This window comes from Cuculus canorus, chromosome 7 (assembly GCF_017976375.1).
Source record: "Cuculus canorus isolate bCucCan1 chromosome 7, bCucCan1.pri, whole genome shotgun sequence".
Lineage (NCBI taxonomy): Eukaryota > Metazoa > Chordata > Aves > Cuculiformes > Cuculidae > Cuculus > Cuculus canorus.
In genome coordinates, this window is record NC_071407.1 from 29,728,773 (window position 1) to 29,750,495 (window position 21,723).

General features: G+C 36.0%; 1 protein-coding gene across 8 annotated transcripts in view; it reads right to left on the reverse strand.

Moving 5' to 3' along the window:
* The window catches only part of CCSER2 (coiled-coil serine rich protein 2), a 68,135-nt gene that overhangs the window by 14,555 nt on the left and 31,857 nt on the right, over window positions 1–21,723 (reverse strand). For all 8 annotated transcript variants that reach the window (XM_054071409.1, XM_054071405.1, XM_054071408.1 and 5 more), the window contains 6 exons: window positions 19,577–19,667; window positions 16,240–16,402; window positions 15,353–15,548; window positions 10,552–10,635; window positions 8,710–8,796; window positions 6,950–7,048 (listed from right to left, as the gene is read on the reverse strand). In XM_054071409.1, coding sequence (XP_053927384.1) covers window positions 6,950–7,048; window positions 8,710–8,796; window positions 10,552–10,635; window positions 15,353–15,548; window positions 16,240–16,402; window positions 19,577–19,667 — 720 coding nt within the window. The remainder of the gene's footprint in view (window positions 1–6,949; window positions 7,049–8,709; window positions 8,797–10,551; window positions 10,636–15,352; window positions 15,549–16,239; window positions 16,403–19,576; window positions 19,668–21,723) is intronic.

Below are 21,723 nucleotides of genomic sequence, written 5' to 3' on the forward strand. Positions count from 1 at the left end.
GCTTTCTATTGAGTTCTGGAACATTAGCGGTAACAGTACCAACTGTCATTGCCTCCTGGCTACCAGTAGCCAGCAGATACCAACAGCAACCAGTTGTGGCTACTCTTTCAGACAGCAGGCATAAGATACCTGAACAAACACCGGTATCAAGGTAAACAGGAGCCCCTCCCTCCTCTATAGTTTTATACCTGGCGTATCTGCTGCAGATCATACTGCTTAGTCCAGCCCTGGCAGTATTTTATTTCCATGCTTCTTTCAAAAGACTGTTAAGCATCACATTATTTCTATAAAGAAATAGTCTGCTTATACTTATCCTAGCAGAATTTTAAAACCTTCCCTGATCTTCCAGTTATCCTCATCCAGTTAGCTATCATCCACCACTATTCCAGATTTCAGTACTGTTAAGGTGTAACTTCATGACACACAACACATTTAGTTATTAAGTCTTAGAATTTGCTAGCCAGAACATTTTTAAATTAGAACAGGAAATAAAGGAAAAAAAATCTGTCAAGACATTTTTATTCTTCTTCAGAATCTGAGATAAAATACTTATTGGCGCAAAATCCAAGAAATCAATGAAAGAAGCACTTTTATCTCATCATCTCTAGATAGAGATATTGATTACCTAACATGTTCACAGTCATCTATCAGTAGCCATTTACATCAAAACCCTTGTAGTCTGCTGAATGAAAGGACAACAGTACCTAGCTTCAGTCAAACAACGTGAAGAAATACCATAATATGTGGCATCAGTCAAATTGGTATTAAATACAGATTAATCAATGATTTAAGAAACTTGCATTAACAAAAGCTTTGGATTTTCACAGTGCTGTAAAAACCACCACTTCATATTTCAAAGTATGTTCACATTTCATCCTCAATTGTGTCAAGGCTGTAACAACAAATTCTTTCCATTTTCTAAACAAAACAATCTTCAGGCAGTAAGAAGCACAGTCTCTTCAGACATGGATCTCATCTCATAGATCCTTGAGTTAGCAATGGACTTTTTCCAGATTTTAACACATTAAATTATGAAAGGAGGTGAAAATCTTAACTCTCTTCAAAACGAGAAACTAAGGCAAGTACAAGCCAGCTGAGCTATGTAACAGTTATCATACGATTGTAAAAGCAAAGAAATATTTAGATATCAGGTATATTCCAGTTGTTTTTAAGCACCCACATTAGTAGTTCAAAGCACAGCACTAAGTATAGCCTTCTCAATAATTCTTCATGGTATTTAATCACTACTCTGATGGGGGAAAGTAAGTTAAACAAGTGCATGTAACTTTATTCACTGTTTTGCCTGCTCAACTGAACTGCTTTCTAGGCATGGCTCAGCCCCGTTCTCACAAATGCTGGGAATATCCCATAATCGAAAGAGCAGAAGAACTAGCTTTTTCTCTGGCAGTCTTGACAGTTTACACTGCTCCACACAACAAAATCTCAAATAATGTCCAATTTCTTGTTTATCAAAAACCACCACAAACATTGTTTAATTGTACATCAAATAAGGTAATTAAAATTAGCATCAACTGAATCAAGTAAGGACTAGGAAATACAGCACTGAGAACTTATTAAGATAGGTATTTTGAATTACATGGATTTTACGAATTATAAAAAGATTGTAGGTACGGCACATTAAGAGAGAAATATCTGCACATAAGTCTCTCTTATGAAAAGATGACTTTTCCTTTACAGCATTTTACAAAAATCCAGCAAATCTCAAAGCTTTCTGCTTTAAACAACTCACATCTATCTTCTACTGGTCACATGTAAACTGAGGTTCCCAAGCAATCATTATTTTATGCTTGATTATTAGAAGTCTGTAAAACTATTATCAAGAGATGCTAGAATTTAAAGATGAGAACATGACTCACCTTAGCTATTAAAAAAAACCCCAAGCAAACATTTGATTGGATCCCTCTAGATTTTGAAGCCCAGTCTGCTTAAAGTCTTTTCACTCGCACTTTAATGCGAGACAACAGTCAGAACAGTTCCTTCCTTCAGCTGTTATGGACATCCATCCACTAAACTTAAACCCTACTCCTCTCATTTCCCAGACACTGGAACCGTGAAATAGCAAAAGCATCCCAAAGGAGACGTGATTCAAAATTTGAAAGATCAGGCAAAACTTGAGGAAAAATAAGATCAGCTGAAATAAAACAGCTTACAAACCAGAAGAGTTGAATGTTCTTCAGATGTCCTGATGGATTGTACAACTGCTCCTAAACGCTTTATGAAGTTCTGACCCCAACTGCACCGGTAAAGCTGTTTTTCTGCTTAGATAAAGGCTACTATGAGGATAAAGGCCAGAGTTTTCCACTGCTATGAAGAGACCTCAACCTTAGAATAAGCAATTACATGAACAAAAGCTTCTGCCAGAAAAGGACAAGAAGTATTTCTAAGCTATTGCTGCAGAGTAATTTTAGGCCAACAGTCAAATATTCTGGCTCTTCTCACAAGGATACACCCATACCCAAACCTGCTACTGCTTTAAAAATTCTTTTCTGCTGCAAAAGCACAAACACAGGAAAGAAATATTTTTTTCTTTTATCCATACAGCTGGAGCCTTTGAGCACTTCCAAGAAGAGATGGGTTTTGCTGTGTCTCACTTAGCCGCACCAGTTGTCTCACACAAACTCAGCTCCACATCACGAACAAACCTAGAATGACATACTTCAAATGTCGATGCAAACAAAATGTTTTTGCAATAGTCTCCTCTCGCTAGCCTAACACCTAGCACTGAAAGAGACGATGAATGAGTAGTTCTGACATGCAGCAGTCTTTTTTTTAAGCTATTCAGGTCAAGAAAAAAAACCCAAACCACAACAACTCTTAGGCACTGGTTTGCACTAAACCAACAAGAATTGCTCCTGAAAGGTTTAAAGACCCTCTTTCTGGTGCACACGCCTGTGCATTACCCACTGCTGCTGTAACAGCTCCAGTAACAAGCACAACACCATTATATATTCCAGCCATGGTAAATTGTCACCACAAACGTACATTACAGTCGAACAGAAGCACAGAGAAAAGATGTAGCAAAGAATAAGAATCTCCATGCTCCCAGGCAAACTGAGCTGTTTGCTGACATTCTACTGGAGACAATAATGCATTTGTACACACCTTTAGGAAGCCCAACTTATTCTCATCACTGTACTATTCCAAAAGCAAGCAGAAAAAACAGCCTCTACTGTACACTATCTACTGCTGCAGCGCACAGAAGAGCGCCTATAAACTGGGAGTTTTGTTACATTAAGGAACTGGTCGTCAGGGGCCAGAATCCTTTACGACATCCTCATCCACATTCAGGCTTCATAGTTTGCTTGCTTGTTTTTTTACTTTTCAGCATCTGCAAACAACGTTTCTGTTTTGAGAAGCCAAATGTCAATATACATTTGATATCCAACCCCTTTACCCTAAAATCTTTAAATAATCAGTATTTAGTATTATAGAAACAATGCTGCAAAGCCTGAGAGACAATTGTGGCAACAGATGCTTGCATTTTTCTGCTCTGTAAGCTCTGTCCATCAATACTGATTTCTTCAGGTAATTTTACATTCAATACCTTCTTCCAGGTTTTAGTTTTGTTGTGTTTGTTGGGTTTCTTTTCCATGATAAGTAAATGATAGGGTTAAATTAATTAGAAGGGGATTCGGTATAAGAGATGTATGAGAAATTCTTCCCTTCTAAGTTATCATTATCCGTACAAACAGCAAGAAACTACATAATGCTGTGTGAACCATCAGGACACTGTGCACAAGAAGCACCATGTAGCAGACAATGGCTTAACAACAGTTAATTCCTAATATCCCCGATTTTCAAAACATTTATTTTCAGGCCCTAGGTTTTATTACATGGAATACCATGTTCCAAGGATTAACCCATAGTTACAGAGTTTCCATTTACGTACATATTTAACTATAAACAGAAGAACCCCCCCCCAGAAGTACTTTCAGAAACTATTCTCCCCAAAGAGAATAACCCCAGACGAGTTTATAGTCACACCAGGACGGGACATTTTCTAGAAATAAAGAAAAAATAAGAAACTGACTTTCTAAAAACAATATGTTTAACGATATGCACTTATCTATTCACTTGGAAAAACATGGAGTGATCAGAAATACTTGCTATTTCAAACGGACAGTAAAACTGCAACAAATCACTGCGATTCATCTGGTCTTAAATTTCTAAATGAAGTGTTTTAATAGCCATGTTCTACTCCTACTACTTCGTAGTTTATTCTAGCTTCTGTTCTTTATGGAACACTACATTAACAACGTTTGTTAAGCACATCTCTGGAAGCACTTAATGTATTTCTCGAATAATTTAGTAAACGACTGTGTCTTCCTACACTGTTATTTGCATTTCAGGAATCAACACACAGTATCAGTTCTGCTAGAATTTGTAAACTGTCAGAATAATCTTGACAGTTATGATAATCTAAAGTAACTTCCTGATCATTGACCATCATTCAAAGTGACTGGCAGGTCAACACTTACAGGAAAAAAATGAAACAGTCCAATATTTATCAACTATGATAACTAGTACCAAGCTTAGAAAGCAAAACACTTTTATGCCTCAAAGGAATTGCACTCTCATTGCCAAGATCTCAATTATAATTTGTTTTTAAGAAATGTAGTCTATATAAATAAAAGAAGTAGTCTATATCATTTTATAACATCAATCATATTTCATAATTCATACCATGCTGAGGACCAATAAGTCTGAGTTCTCCCAGACAGCACTTTCAGTTCAAAACCAGTTTATTAAGTCAAAAAGGAACATTAATAAAACAAAAAAAATGTTTTGTGTAAGACTTTAAGACACGGATTTTACTCAGGTGTCTCCTGCTATTTCCATTTACTGCACTCCTGCTAAAGGGAACAGAGCCAATTATCTCCCCTTTCTATTGCAAGCGACCATTTCTGTTGTTGGGTTCCAGATTAACAATTTCATCCCAAGGGTTCTTCTAAATTTATACTTTTAATAAGCCATGCAAGGAAGCACACAAATGCACATTAGCACAGGAACTATTAAACCAGAAAGATTAGGTCTGATAATTAGAACTGGAATTCACCTACAACAGCCAGATCATCATTCCCTTTAACAAATCGCACATTAAGGAGCTCATATCCATTTCTATTTGCTTGCAGAAAGCCTCCATATAACTTACAAATAAGCAATGAAGAAAACATCCAAAAAAGCATTCTGTTCAAATTCACAAATAAAGTTCCTGAAAAGTATTTTCAGGAAGAGTATTTTGAGTATTTTGAAAATTTCTCAATACTTAAGAGTTTTCTGAATTCCTTTACCAATTTTCATGAGAAACTTCACACGTAAAGATAAAAACTCAGGTATTTATAACGCGCATTTAGAAAGCACATGCCTACACACATCTATGTGTATGTCTACAGACACACACCTAAGCATGAACAGAAAAAAGAGAAATAAAAAGTACAGAGGTTCTTTTCTTTTCTATTACACTCTCCCTCAGTTCCAATTTCCTCATGACCAAAAAAAAAAGTGCCTTTTTGAACAAAACTACTGAAAAATTTAGAATAAATATACTTTAACCTGAGCAACATTGGGTTAAATGATTATTGTTACCGGAAATGTCAACTCCCGTTTCCCATCTTCTCCAATATCTTTGTCTTATCAGTTAATACGGTTGCTGAAACTAAGGCTTCTGTAGTTAGCAACTGAGTCTCAAGTAGTTACTACTCCGTTTCTGAATTTATGGGGGAAATTATAGGAAAAAACGGAACACGGAAACCATTGGCGCTAAACAGTAATGGTATTGGCACATAAACATCAGATGAACATCACAGATACGAAATCAAGACTTGGGAAACAAACAATACAAGAGCTCAAAAGCTAAAAAGTAACAGGAAAATAGAAACAAATGGGATAAACATCAAGGACATCACAGAAAGTTTGTGTAACAGAGATGTCAGAGCAAACTTCAGCTACTTAAGGTGCTGATCTCCTGACATAGGGTTCTTATCAGGCAGAGGATGGCTGGAAAGCAGGGTCTCAACAGGATAAAGGTGTTTGCTACCAAGTGGTGAACATACAGCATACTGGTATTTCTATCCTAACAACGGATATTTGAAAGGGTAGTTTTAAGAGAATAGGGGGGATTTATCTTTGGTAGAATCTTGCATCAAGTAACTCAAGGCAGGATAAAGAAGAAACAAAGTATCTAACCCATATTTAATCTTTTAAAGAAATCTTAGGATTCTGTAGCTAGAGCAGTAGCTTTAAGGTCAATGACTACTTGCTGATGACCAACAAAAGCTTCGCTCACCATTTGTAGATAATTCCTCATTGTTGTGCAATGTCAAATGTGTCGGCCCTCTTCCATGTGAACTACTCCACTTGTGTTCCATTAAGAACGTAAGTTTTATATAATGGAAGCAAGTATCATCCATGCAATAATACACGGGAATGAAGATGCTTTTTGTTGAAGTGATTTTCAACCCATTTTTTTTTGAACGAGTCATTAAAAATAAAAAGTGGTTAACTTCCGGTTTTCCACTTATTAACTGAAACTTAGAATACAAGCAAATGTGAACAAAACAACGATGAAACTTCAGCTAGGTGAAACACCCAAACACAAATACCCATGCCTTTAAAGTTGGGATATAGGAGAATATCTTACGTATGATCAGATATAGAGCTTGGGCTGACCAATTTAAACCCTGCAGAGCATGATTATTTTAAGAAGAGACTGCAAACATTTAATTACTTATTCTAAAAGAAATGTATGTAACAAGTGTTTTAACAAAAGGGTTGCAACAGAACACAAAGGATATAGAGCAGGAAGGACACCACTCATATACAACACAGAATCTCTCAAACACCAACGCACATGACAGCAAATGTCATAGGACTTGGGGAATGAAATGCAGGAAGTCACACCCAAGAAGGAATGGCACGTTTTACTCACAGAACTCCTCCTCCAGGAGGTTTGCGTAAATTTATCAGCAGACATACATGTTGCCCCCGCAGGTTTTTCACTGTCTTTCTGGCAGTTACACCTAGTGGCCTTAATTACCCCCAGTAAGAGAAAGAGAAAGGCAAGCTCATTAGAAAATAACTAAGGTGCTTGAAAAGCACAGTCAAGGTCCAGCATTCAAACATCATGCATTACTCGCCAGCATAGCACAATAAGATTAAACAGTACAAAACAGTATTTAAAGCGCTGCACAACTGCTGCTTTTCCCAAAGCATATTTAGAAATTATTTAGAATAAATTTTGACTTACGTAAAGGGTTTTTGATTCATTTAAATTTCTAAATTATCACTTTCTAATACATAATAGCCCGGTCTAGTGGGAGGTGGCCCTCCCCATGGCAGGAGGGTTGGCATTGGATGATCTTTAAGGTCCCTTCCAACCCAAAACATTCTATGATAAGATATGATTCTTTGATCAAAATAATTATCTAAAATTCTAATTACAAATGTAAGTTCTGCCCATCTTCATAGCAGAGTTCCTTAGCTGCACCACAGTTACAACAGAAATTATGTATATGGCCTATCAGGAAGGAGAGATTTCCTTGAAACCTTTGAAGGCTGATGGTAACAGTAAGACTCAGCATGCTGAAAAATTAACACTCAACGCAAAATACTAACAGACAAGATAATTTGTTTTGGTATCCTATGCTCCAGAACTCTCATTAAGCAGAGCAGAAAGCTAAACCTTAAGCTTTCATTTCTGTTTTAGAGGGAACAATTGCATGCTAGACAGGGAGAGGATGATGACAGGTCAGATTTCAGTGTATGTACATCTAAAAGCACACATTAAACATTTCATTATAGTCACACAAGACTAATCTCCAGCCACGGTAAATAAATATGGAGTCCACCTCTTGGCATCTCACCTACCCTACTTTTAAGATCTTGCTGTGGCTTGAAATGGCTTGAAAAAATAGGGCTATTTCACATGAACTGTCACAGCAGGTGTGTTTACCACAACCAAGTGCAGAGATATGCGCAGCAAAACACTAAGTTAGCTCAGAACAAGAGCAAGAAGTGAAAAGGCATACATTACTTTTGCTTGAGGACTTACACACCCATCTGAACCTGATATATAGTAGAACTAACCCATAACTTTTATTTATTTGGCCAATTTCATCTTACTAACATGGCCTGGTTTAAACAAGAATCAACTTCAAATGCAACCTTGCTTAGCTTTAAATTCTATAATGGAATTCTTTATTAAACTGATGCACAATAGGGGAAAAGGGAGGGAGAAAAACAACAGAAAAGCTTCATGCAGAATGACAGGCCTGATATTTGTTAATTTTTAAAATACTTTAAGCATAAAGTGTCTTATCTTAGCTCATATTATTTCTGTACAGCTTCCAGAATTTCATGTTTCAAGTGTTTATCTTGGAAGCAAAATATATTTTACAATTGTATAAACATCCTTGCTTAGTGCCACATATATGAATAGTGACTCGTTTACAGAACTGAAGAGGCCAGGTGTACGATGCACATACACGTAGAACCCATCTGCTAATAGAAACGTTACAGACCCACGAGTCAGGTGAATCCAAACAGAACCTAAATCTACTTTTGTTATAATGTAAGTGTAGGTAAAAAATTAGATGTCTAGGCCTCTTAAAGCTTTCATAAGAATTACCTACTGAAGGTACACTCGGGTGCACACCCGAGATATTGTTAAACATTTAGCATTATACTTACAAGTTGATGCTCTAATTGGTTGATTGTTTCATCCTTTTTCTTCAGTTCATCTTTAAGCTGCCTGATCTCATTCAGCAGATCCTCCATCTGCAACAAAGGAGTGGGCAATACAAGGTTTTCTGTAAGGGCTATACAACCTAAATCAGTGCCTCTATAGGATATATTAGATCGGCTGTTCATGGAGGGCAGTTAACATTACTGGCAGTAACAAGCATGTGCTTTCCTCCTCTTATTTCCATGGTGAGACAGCTGTGAGACTTGACTAGAAGTCTCTTTAAAAGACAGGGTTGAGCTGACGCACTAAATTTTCAGGCTATATAAGCAAATCAGTTGCAATTTTAATGCAATAATTCATGGATGGATATCCTTAGCCATCAAATACTACCTGTACTCCTCTCAATACAACAGCAAAAAAATAGTGAAGCTTAAAGGTTAAGTGAATTATTAACATAAAATGACGGAAAAAAGTCATTTAGAAACAGAAGCATAACTGTTTATTGAAGGTAAAGAGCAAAACGGATTTGAATACATTCTGCTAAAAACTTAAGACTTGCAATAATTACACAAAGTTCAGAGACTGAAATTTGGTAAATATGCAAGAATGAATTTTTTAAAGTTAGTTTTTCAGCACAAGGCAACTTTACGATATTTTATACCTGTGCCATTACAGCTAGCATGTAAATTAAGGGGCATAACTGCTATGTAGTATGCTTACATCTACTGTTTCGGTTTCACTGAAGATGTTATTAGTTACTGCTTCAGGAAAATACACAGACTAATCTGTTGCACATTTTTTCAAACTACATGTATCAGGTAAAACAGTGACACTTCAAAATGACAGCTAAACCTAGCACTTTGTTTTGTTATGAAGTTAAAAAGCAATACTTCTTCCTCTAAGAATTAAGACTAACATTTTAAAGGAGGCATTTGTAGAAGAACAAATATATCAGACAGCAATTAAAGAATAAAGGCTGCTTAAATATTAACAATGTAGAAACCAGGGTTGCTAAAGAACAATGCCTATGGATCTACAGCTTTGGCCAACCTCGTAAACCCTGAAAGCAGGGTTTGGACAGATGACCCTTCAACAGGAATAAGATTGTTAAGTGTTCTTCCCTTTCAAGAAGCATTTCTAATTTCATTGTACCCTCAGCAAGTACTGTACCCCTAATGTAAGTGCAAGCTTAGGGATCTTTCTGTATTGATTTTACAATAAAAGCCTCAAGCAATGCTATAAAAGCTTAGTGCTGCAGAAAGCACAATGTTACAAGTCTGTGAGTGTAGATGATGATTCTTTTTGGAATATCCACAGTAACTGCTCCTTCCCTTAATACCCATGCTAAAACAATAAACATCTCTGACTTTGTGGGGTTCACACTGACTTTAAGTTACATCTGCATTATCTATGGGAAAATTTATTTAAGATGGAAGAATTTTAAACTGCAGTCACAAATAAATATAACGAAAGAGTAAGCAGTTGAATAAGTGTGGTATGATTCATTACACTTCAAAGCAAAAATAGTCTTTTCCGATACTAACGCTTATCAAGGAGGCAGCAAAGTTTTGTAAGTTGTTCTACAGTTGTTAATTACCACAACTGCTGTAAGTGGCAAAAGGCAATGTTACTTCAATTATTTGAACTGTGCTAGAATTTGTAAGTGTATTTTTAAAGGTCAAACAAACCCTTCAAATAAACTGAAAAGAAGTATGTAAACACTTGCTAGGTTTGCTTTTAAACAGATGAAAGAAGCAAGAAGCACTACTTCAGTGACACAGAAGTCTTTGTGTTTTTTTAAACAGACTTGTATCTCTTAATCTGTAGCATAAACCAGCATCATCTACCTTAAAAGTTGACTCAGGTTCTTGTGGTTCTGGACTTGATGGAATTGATAGTGCAATGTCCTGGAGTGACACATTTTCATCATTCTATCGGGAGAACAAAAAAAAGAACAAATATTCAAAACTACTTGCTGAAACAACTCCCTTGTAAACTTGCTTACAAGAATGGACACCTCACATCTTTGCAGAACCTGTTACAATGTCCAGCCTCTCTCAATGTTAATTTTCCTTTTTTTCCCCATTACAGGAAAGCCTCCCTTGCAGCAGCATGTTTACTGTGCCCAAGCAAGGGCCATGAACAGCAACCCTCTTCTCACAAAGCTGAGGGAACAGCTGCAGCTATGTCAAAGTGTGGTCATTTTGCACCAACATCTGGTAAAGACAGCCACTGTGTTTTATCAGGAAGGAACAGCGATGTTACACTACTTTAAAAGCTTCATTTCCTTCAATATCCATTAAAATAATACCTCTGAACAAAAAAATTTACAGCCAAAATATTTCAGTTAGGAATTTTTAACTAAAAAAGCAACATTTGCTACTCAGAAGACTAAAAAAAAAAATTAGTTCACAGCCATTGGAACTAAATATCAATTATAAAAGCTGGATCCACACAAAAGTATTCTTTCCAAAGTGGTAGAGGAAGTGAGCAGCGATTTGAATCATAGAATCTTTTAAAGATTAAGAGATAATATTTTATGCACTAATTTTACATTTAGCTTATGTTCTACAATTAACAGATTCCATCATCACTTGTTATTTTAAACAATTAAAACAAGTACACACATTCAGAAGAAAAAGGTGTGTCAGTCACAGTTATAGTTGTGAAGGAGTCATCATAGTAATGGAAAAAATACAAACCAAGACAAACTACTTCAAGCATAAGTACCTTGAGTGGCTTTTAGAAGCTCCATCACCTATACCTCTGGCATATTTTTATTCCCATTATAATGCAGGTAAGTGGAGCAATAAAACATTCTACAACAGCAGATTAAGATCTAATTGCAAAGAAAGTTACTATGTCACATATTATCCAGTGATTTAAGTCAAGTACTCCAGCTTGTGCTACATCTGACTAATATTCATTAACAAAGTAAGAACTAAGTTCATTTGCATCAATTCCCTCACCACTTTGATTATCCTAATACACATAATGAACACAGGGCAACTAAAAGGAAAAAAATCAGTTCTAACACTATCAATGGGAAATTAATTATCCTGTGGTGAACACAGGCTAGGATTAATCTATGGAACTTCTTACTTCACTTTCGTGTTCATCATATAGCTAAAATGAGATTGCAGAATGGGAAATCAGCAGAGTAAGGCTGTCCACGTACACAGAAGAGATTAGAATTAGCAAAAAGACAACAGAATTAGCGAAACAAATGTAAGTGGTTATATGCACATACTATCTTTGGTAGCCTAGAAATTATATGCTAAGAATATCATAGAATTTTGGAAGTGTGGAGAGAATATATACTTTAACTTTATTTTACTTTTAGGTAAAATTACGATAAACTATAAAGGTATTATCACATTGCAAGAGGCTATATTAAAAGCTGTCACCTCTTAGTTTTTATGGGACTAACATTTTTACAGTAACAGAACAGATTATTTATGATATCTATAAGCATGTCTTCAGAGCAGTGGCACTAGCCTCATTTCTGCCAAGCATAAAAGATGCTTGGAAAACCAAACACCAGGATAATTTCTTGGCCATATCAAATAGAAAGGCTTATCAAATGCATTGAAAAATAAGTTCTACTTATAAACACCAACAAAACATGTTAATCTAATTTCCTTACCAGAAGATGCTTTTGAAAAGTGGCATCAGAAGGAAAAAACAGTTGCTAATATTTGTAACTATTTCCTAAATTTAAAACATTGCAACAAACAACTCCAATCTCATACATTCTGGCAATCCTGGTACAGCTATTTTTAAACGTTACTGGTAGTTCAGACATGAAAATAACCTGCTGCATGAAAACTGACAGAGGACTGATGTTGCAGACATTCGTGTTTCATTAGTTATGTAGGGACAGTCTTCAGTTACAGGCTGATTATTTTAACCTGATATTCATTGATATACATATACACATGCAATGTTAACACTTCCTTAGTTATGTAGCCTCAATCTCCACCAGCAAGTTTAAGAAATTAATTGAGAAGAAGCAATAAATCTTAAGATGAGAAGAAAACTTATCTATTAATCATAAAAATGAAGTACTTCAGTCAATGTTTAAGAAGCATTAACATTTAAATGACAATTATAACGAATTAGACTTTCAAAGCATTTCCGTCTTACAATACTGAGTTAGTGCTCTTGTTAAGCATTTCAGTGAGAAGATTCACCAGCAGTTCAACAACTCCGTGTAAGTGATTATGACTCCATTTAATGCATGAAGAACATACGCTTATTGCGCCATATAACACTACTGCAAAATCAGAGAAGGCTATTGAACATTTTAAGAAGCTCTGCACGAGACTGCTAGTCCCAATTTCACTGTATGAAGATACAGGACAATGGCAGCACGTGAGAAGTAGAAAGCAGGTCTACACCTGGCATTGTTGTCCTGGTCACCCAGAGGTCAGAAAAGGGCAGACTTCTCAGCTACTTATTTTACACAGCAGAACTGGAAACAATACCAAACTCATGCTGCTGCAGCTATGTTGCTAGTGATATTCAAGATAATTTATATAGTTACAGGAGCTACTATCACAGCAATGAATCCAGTATAGCACATCAAGTGTCCCTGGGAATCTGCTAGGTATACCATAGAGCACAGCACGCAATGAACATAATCCATGTTAGAGCTGATGAGATAATTGTATAAAATTGAATTCAATTACTATATCTTACTATAACTGTTCCCGTGAGACCTCACACCTAAGACACAACTTGCAGCTCTATTTCTTCCTATCCAAATTATATAATATTGCTACAACTCGTAACTGGAAAAAAGGTTAACAGACATTTAAATGTATACTACAGGTGAAGCAAAGATAAGAACTTCAGCCTTCTTTACTAAAGCTAGTGTTTGAAAGGACTCTGTATCTTCTGCATTTTGCATGAAAATGGTCGTATGGCCTGGCCTGAGATCATGTTCTCATTAAGACTGCTGAAGTTCATGTCATTGCTGTAAAAATTCTCTCTGTTCTTTACAGTACGAAAACAAGAACCGCAATCTTATCACTCATTTTTGTTAGTGTAAAACTCAGTATTTTCAGCAACGGTTTAACACTTAATAATGAAAAAAATTCATACAAGTTTCACTCTAATTATCTAGTAAATAAAGGTAGTAAAGGTCTAAAGTTTTCCCAAATTAATTCACTTCACATTTACCATTCACAATGTTAGATTAAAAGGCTGGATAACACACAGGAGAGCAGAATGAACATTCACAAGTCCAGTGATGAGTTTGGGAAGCAGCGAGTTGGAACAGGGTGGTTATGCCAGGAAAACACAGAGCAATAAGTCTGACAAGGTTGGAAGGAAGAAATAATAATGGTTATAACAAAACTCACTACTACAGGGAGAGTGGCAGAGAAGATCAAGCTTTTGGCAAAAGAAGCAGCAAATTTTGAAGAACGTAAATTATTAGGTGTAGCTGTCTCTTATGTGAGTTACTTCAGGCAGGTTTGTGGTCTGTAACCTTTTCTAAAAGTCCATTATTTTAAATCCTGATCCAGTTTATACAGTACTTTGCAGGGCCACATACTATCTGGCTCTAACATGCAGGCCTTGGCACAATGAACTACACACACAGAGATCATTTATCTAGTCGTTTAATTGTCCTTGTGTTAAAGTCACTTAAAGTTCTGGTTAAGAACAAGTTTCCCATTGTCTCCTGTACTGATCGTGAGCTTGAGGCTGTTGGGAGGCACAGTTCATGCAGTCCACAACTCAGACATAAGACTCTAACAACACACCTTCCCACTCTAACACTACGTTATTTTTGCTCCAATTGTGTTTCTCATTTTGTCAGTGGAAAAACATCTCCAGTATTCTCAGTTACCATAGGAAGCAAATGTTCACATTTCTAACAGGCATAGTCACACCCTTAAATTAGCCTCAAGGCTGGCCTGCTTTTTTCTTCTGCTATGTTTTGTTTTAGTGTCTTACTTTTTGGTCACGAACTTCTATTACATTATCCTGCTAGAAAAGAACAGCAGTAAATCTGGTATTAAAGAATATCATCATACAGATACTTTTCAATGCTAATCTGCATATGCCTCCAACAAAAGTCTCATGGACTTCTTAAGGTAGCAAAGGCATTTTTGTAGCTGAAATGCCTTCTAAGTCACCCAGCAGTATCCCAGCTCCCACAAGTTGCCAGGTTTTGAGGTGAAATAAAAAAGCTCCTTAAACGTTTATGACCCAGTAGGATTTGCTAAGCTTCTTGTCAAAATACACAGAAAAGAAAGAAGAAAACAAAGCTGAAGAAAAAGCTGTTACCATGGACTTGCTGAATGCAAGTTTGATCAATAGGACCAATTTTAATATATTTTAGTATTTTTTTTAATCCCAGCTTTTCAGGATCTTGAAAAGCTTGTCTTCACATCCACTGATTTTTTTTAATTCAGCATTATTTCCTCTGAAAAGCAGAATACCAATAATTGATATTTTTTGCATTCAGTAAAGCACCGAAAAAGCAGGAAAAGATTATTTTAAATAATAAAACTGCCCACTGTAATTCAATGTATAAAAGTAAACGACAATAGCCTAGCGAGGCCAAACAGAACACCAGCCCACCTGGGCTCAGTCTCCAATATACTTAACTGCTTTGGTCCCATTTAAACAGCTCACCTGGTGCAATAATCTCTTCAGTTTCAATAACTGAGTTTTTACAGCTGTGCAGTCTTGGACCATGTGCCTAAGTGTGATTTCATCAAGCATCACAGTATTCTCCGGTAAGCCCACCAGCTGCCTAGGAGCTTGGTAATAGTTTGGTGCTCCATAGCTTTCAAAGTGACCAACAGGAGATTCCAGGTAGTTTGATCCCCTAAAGCAAGCAAACAAAAATATAATAATAATAATTTTAATATTAACACTTAATATGAACATAATAATAAAAATAATTATAAAAAATTAACCACAGCAATGAAACCGGAGCTATAAAACATTTAGTAAACAAGACAGTGTTGTGTAGCATGGGCTGTAATCACATACAGTGGCATACGACAGGAAATAAATCAATTGGAAAACTTTAATGCTATTTCACTTAAATGCTAGACTTTCCTTCCCACTTCCATAAATCTCTCACAGACTAACTACAGTATCCTAAAACCAGCCTGCTCAACAGGATTTCTAAACACTCATTCAAGCCAGCCTAGAAAAATCATAGGATTACTTTAAATTTAAAAACGAATTAATAAGTGAAAAGCTGTCCAATATAAAATGCAAGTAATAGGATGGTGCAATATTTTTCCATGGAATACATATGGTAATTTGGTCAAGCATTTATAATATACACATAAACCCAAGTAACAAATATTTGTATTAAAAACTGGTACAGAAACAAAAGTTACAAAAAGAAACTGGTATCTCAGCGATGCTCACACTGACACATGCTATTTATAGCCATACAACTATTCTGAAAATATCTTGTACTCAGCATCACTTGAAACCCCTTAGCACCAAGATTTCTCATCACATTATTTTAATTATTTGAGAGAAAGAGACAAATCCTTTACCTGTTCAAATCATTTTTACCATGGATGTAGTGATCAGTATGGGCAAGATGACAGTGATCCTGTGTATTCCATCGCTGTTGTGGTGCTCTTTTCCAGAACCCTTCCTGATGTTGCCTAGCACTTCTGTCTGGTCTATCATAACGGCTCATATTTTCACATTCCTCTACAGAAAGCAGAAAAAAAAAAAAAAAAAAAGTAAAATTTATTCTAAGATCTTGTAAATAAAATATTTCCTGTTTGCTGGTTATAGATGTAGTGTGAAATCTGTAGGGTTATTTTTTTTTTTTAAACTGATCTAAAAAAGGATGCATTTTAGAACTGTGAAGCAAACTTCTGTAATGATGTTATACTTTTACTAGCATATAAACTTGATACAAGAGTAAGAGTAACTTATAGCAGAAGCTACAGGATATTTCCAGTTTAAAGTAGAAAGTCATTCCGAGGAGGGAGAACTATGGGTGAGAAAAAAAAAATCCAGAAGTAACATTTTTCTGTCTGTCTTACTGACAGCATATGCAGGTATCTAAAAGCTCAAACCCCAACATAGAAAGAGGACGTTTTAGGAAAAGGCCAGCACTTCATTCCAAAACTGAACAGTTTCATTAGTTAAAATACATACAGCTCTCATCCTGTTTATCTTGTTTGTTTTTCAACTTCAGAGACATTTAACCTTCCTTTGCCAGGACAACAAGCATGATTTCAAACAAGCAAACAAAACAACCTCTTTAAAACAACAACTTCAGCAAAGCAAAGCAGATTCCACGAACTTCTTAAGGGAACAAAAGCTATATTTGGCAACAGCTTGTAAACTACTGAAAACAAAGCCAAAATAACTGCTGTCCCTGCAGTCAGACACAGAAAAAAGTCTTAAACTGCTATTCTGCCATCAGGCTTTCTCCTTCACTTACCCAAAGAGCTTTTCCTCACATTGTCAGTCCTTTGCAAGGAGAATAACTACACAAGAGAACACTGTTTTACTCCGCTGCCTACTCAGACATAGCTGCGCATAAGACACTCATAAACAGGCCTTCCTTCCTGCTTAGTTCCCAGCCTGCGTGTTGTTGGGAAGTGAGCCCAGTTTTACCCTGTGATTTAAAACTGCCATCCTCACTCACTGCGTGCTTGTTGAGCTAGAACTGCTTCTATAAATAGTGTCCAAGCGGCATCCCAGACTCCAGAATGGAACAAGGAGAGTTTCTGTAAACCTGGAAAGTCTTAAGAGGCTGACGTCACTGAGGTCACGCACAATTGCGAGAAAAAGAGCATTGGCAAAAAAAGTACTGTTAAATATCGTTTAGGACAAAGACTCATCTACATTTCAGGTTTTGTCACCTATTTCAGTAACCAAAAAAATGTATAAGAAACACTTGTTTACCTGAAGTAACAGAAGATTCCTATCTCTTAAGGAGCTCCCTTCTAAAGCTCATAAGACATGAAAACTCAAGTTGGTGTATTCAAAATAAGGACTCAATGAGTTTATAAGTAGTTTTATCATAACGATTTTCAGTTTTGAAAAAGGAAATTGGGACACTCGGTGAAGAGACATGAATATTAACAAAGAAATTTTGCTTTCTCAGGCAGTCACGCTTACTTAAGTGAAAGCCTGGAGGTGACTTTTTAATGCTTCTTTTCAGATCCTCTTTGCTAAAAGTTTGGTGATTTCAAGATAAGAAGCGATTATAGCAGTGATACCCAGCTTTTGCCACATCGATTTTTATAATAACTTTTTTAAAAAAGGCCAAAAATAACAGTAATCAGCTATTATTGATCTCAAACAGCATGTCTCTCATCCTGAACCAGTAGCTTACAAAGGCAGCTGTCACAGCCACAAAATATATTCCGGCTACACAAACAGTGCTGATACTGAGTTGTAGAAGTGCGAGTAGCTTCCACTTTATTGTATTGATGAAATTAAGAAAGCAGTGAAGTAAAAATAATATTTCATTTGTGTCTAGATTAAATGGCAAATAACTTGGTATTTTTGTGGCAAACATTCACCTTTAAAATGCATTTATTTAACAGTTTTTAAATTAACTATTTGAAATGGAATTGCCGATGCAGATGCAGCCCACGTTTTACAAACAAGGAAACTTATGAGAAATTGATCTGCCCCTTAGAAGCATTTAATTTTTCCCAACAGGATTAGAATTACCAGTATTGCAAGAATATTTAGGTGTATAACCACTAGTACTGTGACGTATCACCTACACTTGGATTGTGTTCCAGTCTGGAATTTAAAAAACAGTACACCTCTCTGGGCTGAAACATTAAATCCCAGCACTACGTTAAAGGCCTTTCACACAAGTGCTCTGGAAAACTTATTCTGAGATTTAAAACATTAAGCACCGTACTTCAGATGTTCACCTTGTTAAAACATGATGTGCCACTGTTGTGGTAGATGGAATACTACATATTTACTTATGCTAATTTTGCTTCTTACCAACCATACACGCAGGAGTCTTCACCCAAGGAACTTAAGACTCTCAAAGAAACTGAATTTCCTCAGTATTCAGCAGGCAGCTAAACAATACACCAAAGTCTTTTTTCTTTCAGTGCCTATTTGTACAGGGTAGGGAACTTCCAGTGTTTCTATTAATTGGAAGATGTATTATCCTCCACTGAATTTAAAGGTAAAGCTAATCCCCATATTCACATGACAGAGACAATTCTTATGAGTAGGTCAAGAATGGCCACAAGTAAATGCCTCAAACTCTTCTAGATGAGGAATTTGCTCAACTGTGGAAATAGTTTGCCTTACACAGTCCCTTTTAGTCTGGAATTGTTTTATTTTAGTGATATCTACATACCAGTATCTTCCCTGTGAAATGTTTGGCAGCATTCTCGCAACAACAGTGCAAAAAGGCTTTTTGAAAAATCACATCTTAAATATTAAGGTTCCTGTTACCCTGAACTGTAGACAATTTATTAGAAGATATTGCCATTATTAAAAAATAATTACACTATCATTCATCAAAGCCGAAAAAAATGTTGTCCCAACATTTTCACATATAGCTGAAGCATAAGGCTGAAGTACTAACGTAAGTTTGAAAAATATTCTATTAAGATAATTTAAAGAAATAGTATGCAACAACATTGCATTTTTGTAAAAGGCAGTAAATGTCCAACTTTAGAATTCCTCAAACGCAAGAGTTGTGTTTGGGGGAACAGAAATATCACACTTCCTACATTTCAGAATAGGAAGAGTTGTTACTTAAAGAAAAAAACAACTTGAAGAGTGCACCAGCTTATTAAAGCAGACATCAGAATAACACACCCCAAAAACCTCCTAGGTCCATAATGCAGTTTCACAATAAGATTGCTTGGCCGATTACCTAACCTTTGTCATGAGGTGGGTCCTCGGGCAGGTCCACATCAAGCATGAGATCATCATCCTCAAGATCACACGAATCAAGATTATTCAAGATGTCCTGCGAGAAAGAAAACGTGAAATATAACTGCTACATTTACCTGCTACCACACAAAGTGCATCTCAAAGCCTTGTTCCATTTGTACTGCGTACATACTCGATGTTCTCAGCAGCCCCCTTCTCTTTAAAGGCCAAGATCAACCTTACCTATGGTCATCTACACGATCAATCACCACACCTCTACTAACGAGATGTGATAACAATGCTAGTTGAAACAAAGACAGAGCAGAGCATTTTCCTGCCTGATGCTTATGCAACAGATGAAATATTTTTCTGTTCATTAATATTCTGCCTGCTCCTCAATTAGAAACATTTTAGAACTAAATTCTTTTGCTCACTTTGGATTAAAAAACAACTTTATGAAGAGAAGATGTTAAATCTCCTTATTTAGCTCTCATATCATACTGTTCAAAAGCTCAAAACATTATTGAAGAGCAGAGAATCTATGTTATTTTGGCTTTTGGGGACAAAAAAACCTTAAAATACACTATTATCAGCACTGAGCTCTGTTGCCTTTTGTCTTCAAGACTATGTTTTACATAAAACTGTTTGTAAAGCAACTAACAAACTTTCATGTTGCACAAGTATGCTAATAGTACAAGACAAATGCAACAAAGTAATAGTATTAAATAGAATTATATATATTATACATAGTCTATCAGGTGTGTTAAAGAACAACTCTGGACTGGGCAAGTCAAGTCAGTTGTAAGGAGACTAACTGCCCTCTCTTCTTTTAAGAATACCAACTGTAGGAAAAATTCAAGAGGCTAAGGCTGTAGAATATTCAGCCTATGGAGTAGTCAGATGCTGCAAGCACTGCACTATTAAAAAGCCACGCCAAGCTACGAAGTGCAGCACTTGATCAGAGGACCCAGGCTCCGCTTTACTGCATTATTCAAAGAAAGCTAAACATTATTGTTAAATGATTAATAAGATAAAGTAGGTCTAAGGAAACTGTTAATGATTATACAGCTCTAATTCTTGAGCTCTATTTTCTCATATCCCACGAATGAAAGCCATAGCTTTAAGGCCCAAGATCAGATTCAGGCACTTGATACGTGCCTCTTTCCTAAGAGCAGAAAGGAAGATTTTTCTTACATTTAAGAGCTACAACTAAAGAAGGTTCAGGTGACCACTACTAAAAAAAATAAAAAAAGAAATCAGCAAATACTAAGTAAATTAAGTGTTTTACTAATTATTTCTCACAGGATAAAAAGTAAATAATAATAAATAATAGTCAGTAAATACTTAATTGAATGCTTGCATACAGACTCTCAATGCACTGAAAACCAATATTCACTGGGAAAACTATTCCTTTGCTGGCTACCATTTGCTAGATTCACCTGCCACAGCTGGGAAGGGTAAAGGAAGAATGTCAACAAGAATTCGTCTAAACTGTTGTTCCAATGATTCTTCAGCTATCTCCCTATGGCGTTCACAAAGGAATACTGTATTTTACCAGAAATGGTGAAAGAGCTAAAGATGACTTATTGATTTAAGAGGGAGAGTAGGAGAAGAAAACAGTTAACATGTACTTTATAAAACATGAGCAACATTAAGGAAAGACAGAATATTTGAGACAACCACTTGGTTTTGTTGAATATCAAAGTCCTACCTGAATTATTTTGATTACATATAGTATTCCAAGTATTCAAAGGAAAAAATGGGAAAGCCTACACATCAGGACATTGTGAATAATAATAAAACCAACTATAGAAAGCTTCACAGAGAAATGGAAGCCATTTAAAGGAAATATGGAATTAGCATTTGGGAGAACAAGCTACCTGTATATATTTTCTTCCATTTGTTTCCATTAACATACATTTTTTTTCAGGAACCAGAATATTTTCAACAAACACGTAATTTTTAAAACAATTCTGCAAACTGTAGGTGTGTCTGGGAGGCAGCTTTGGTTTGTTACTTGATAAATTGTTTTTATGCCATGCTTTGATCTTCCAAATTAGTATGAATAAGCCCTATTTTCTTCTACTGCGGGAATTTTAATGAGCATGACAAATAAATTACAAAAACAGCGGCCCCGAACATATAAGAAAATT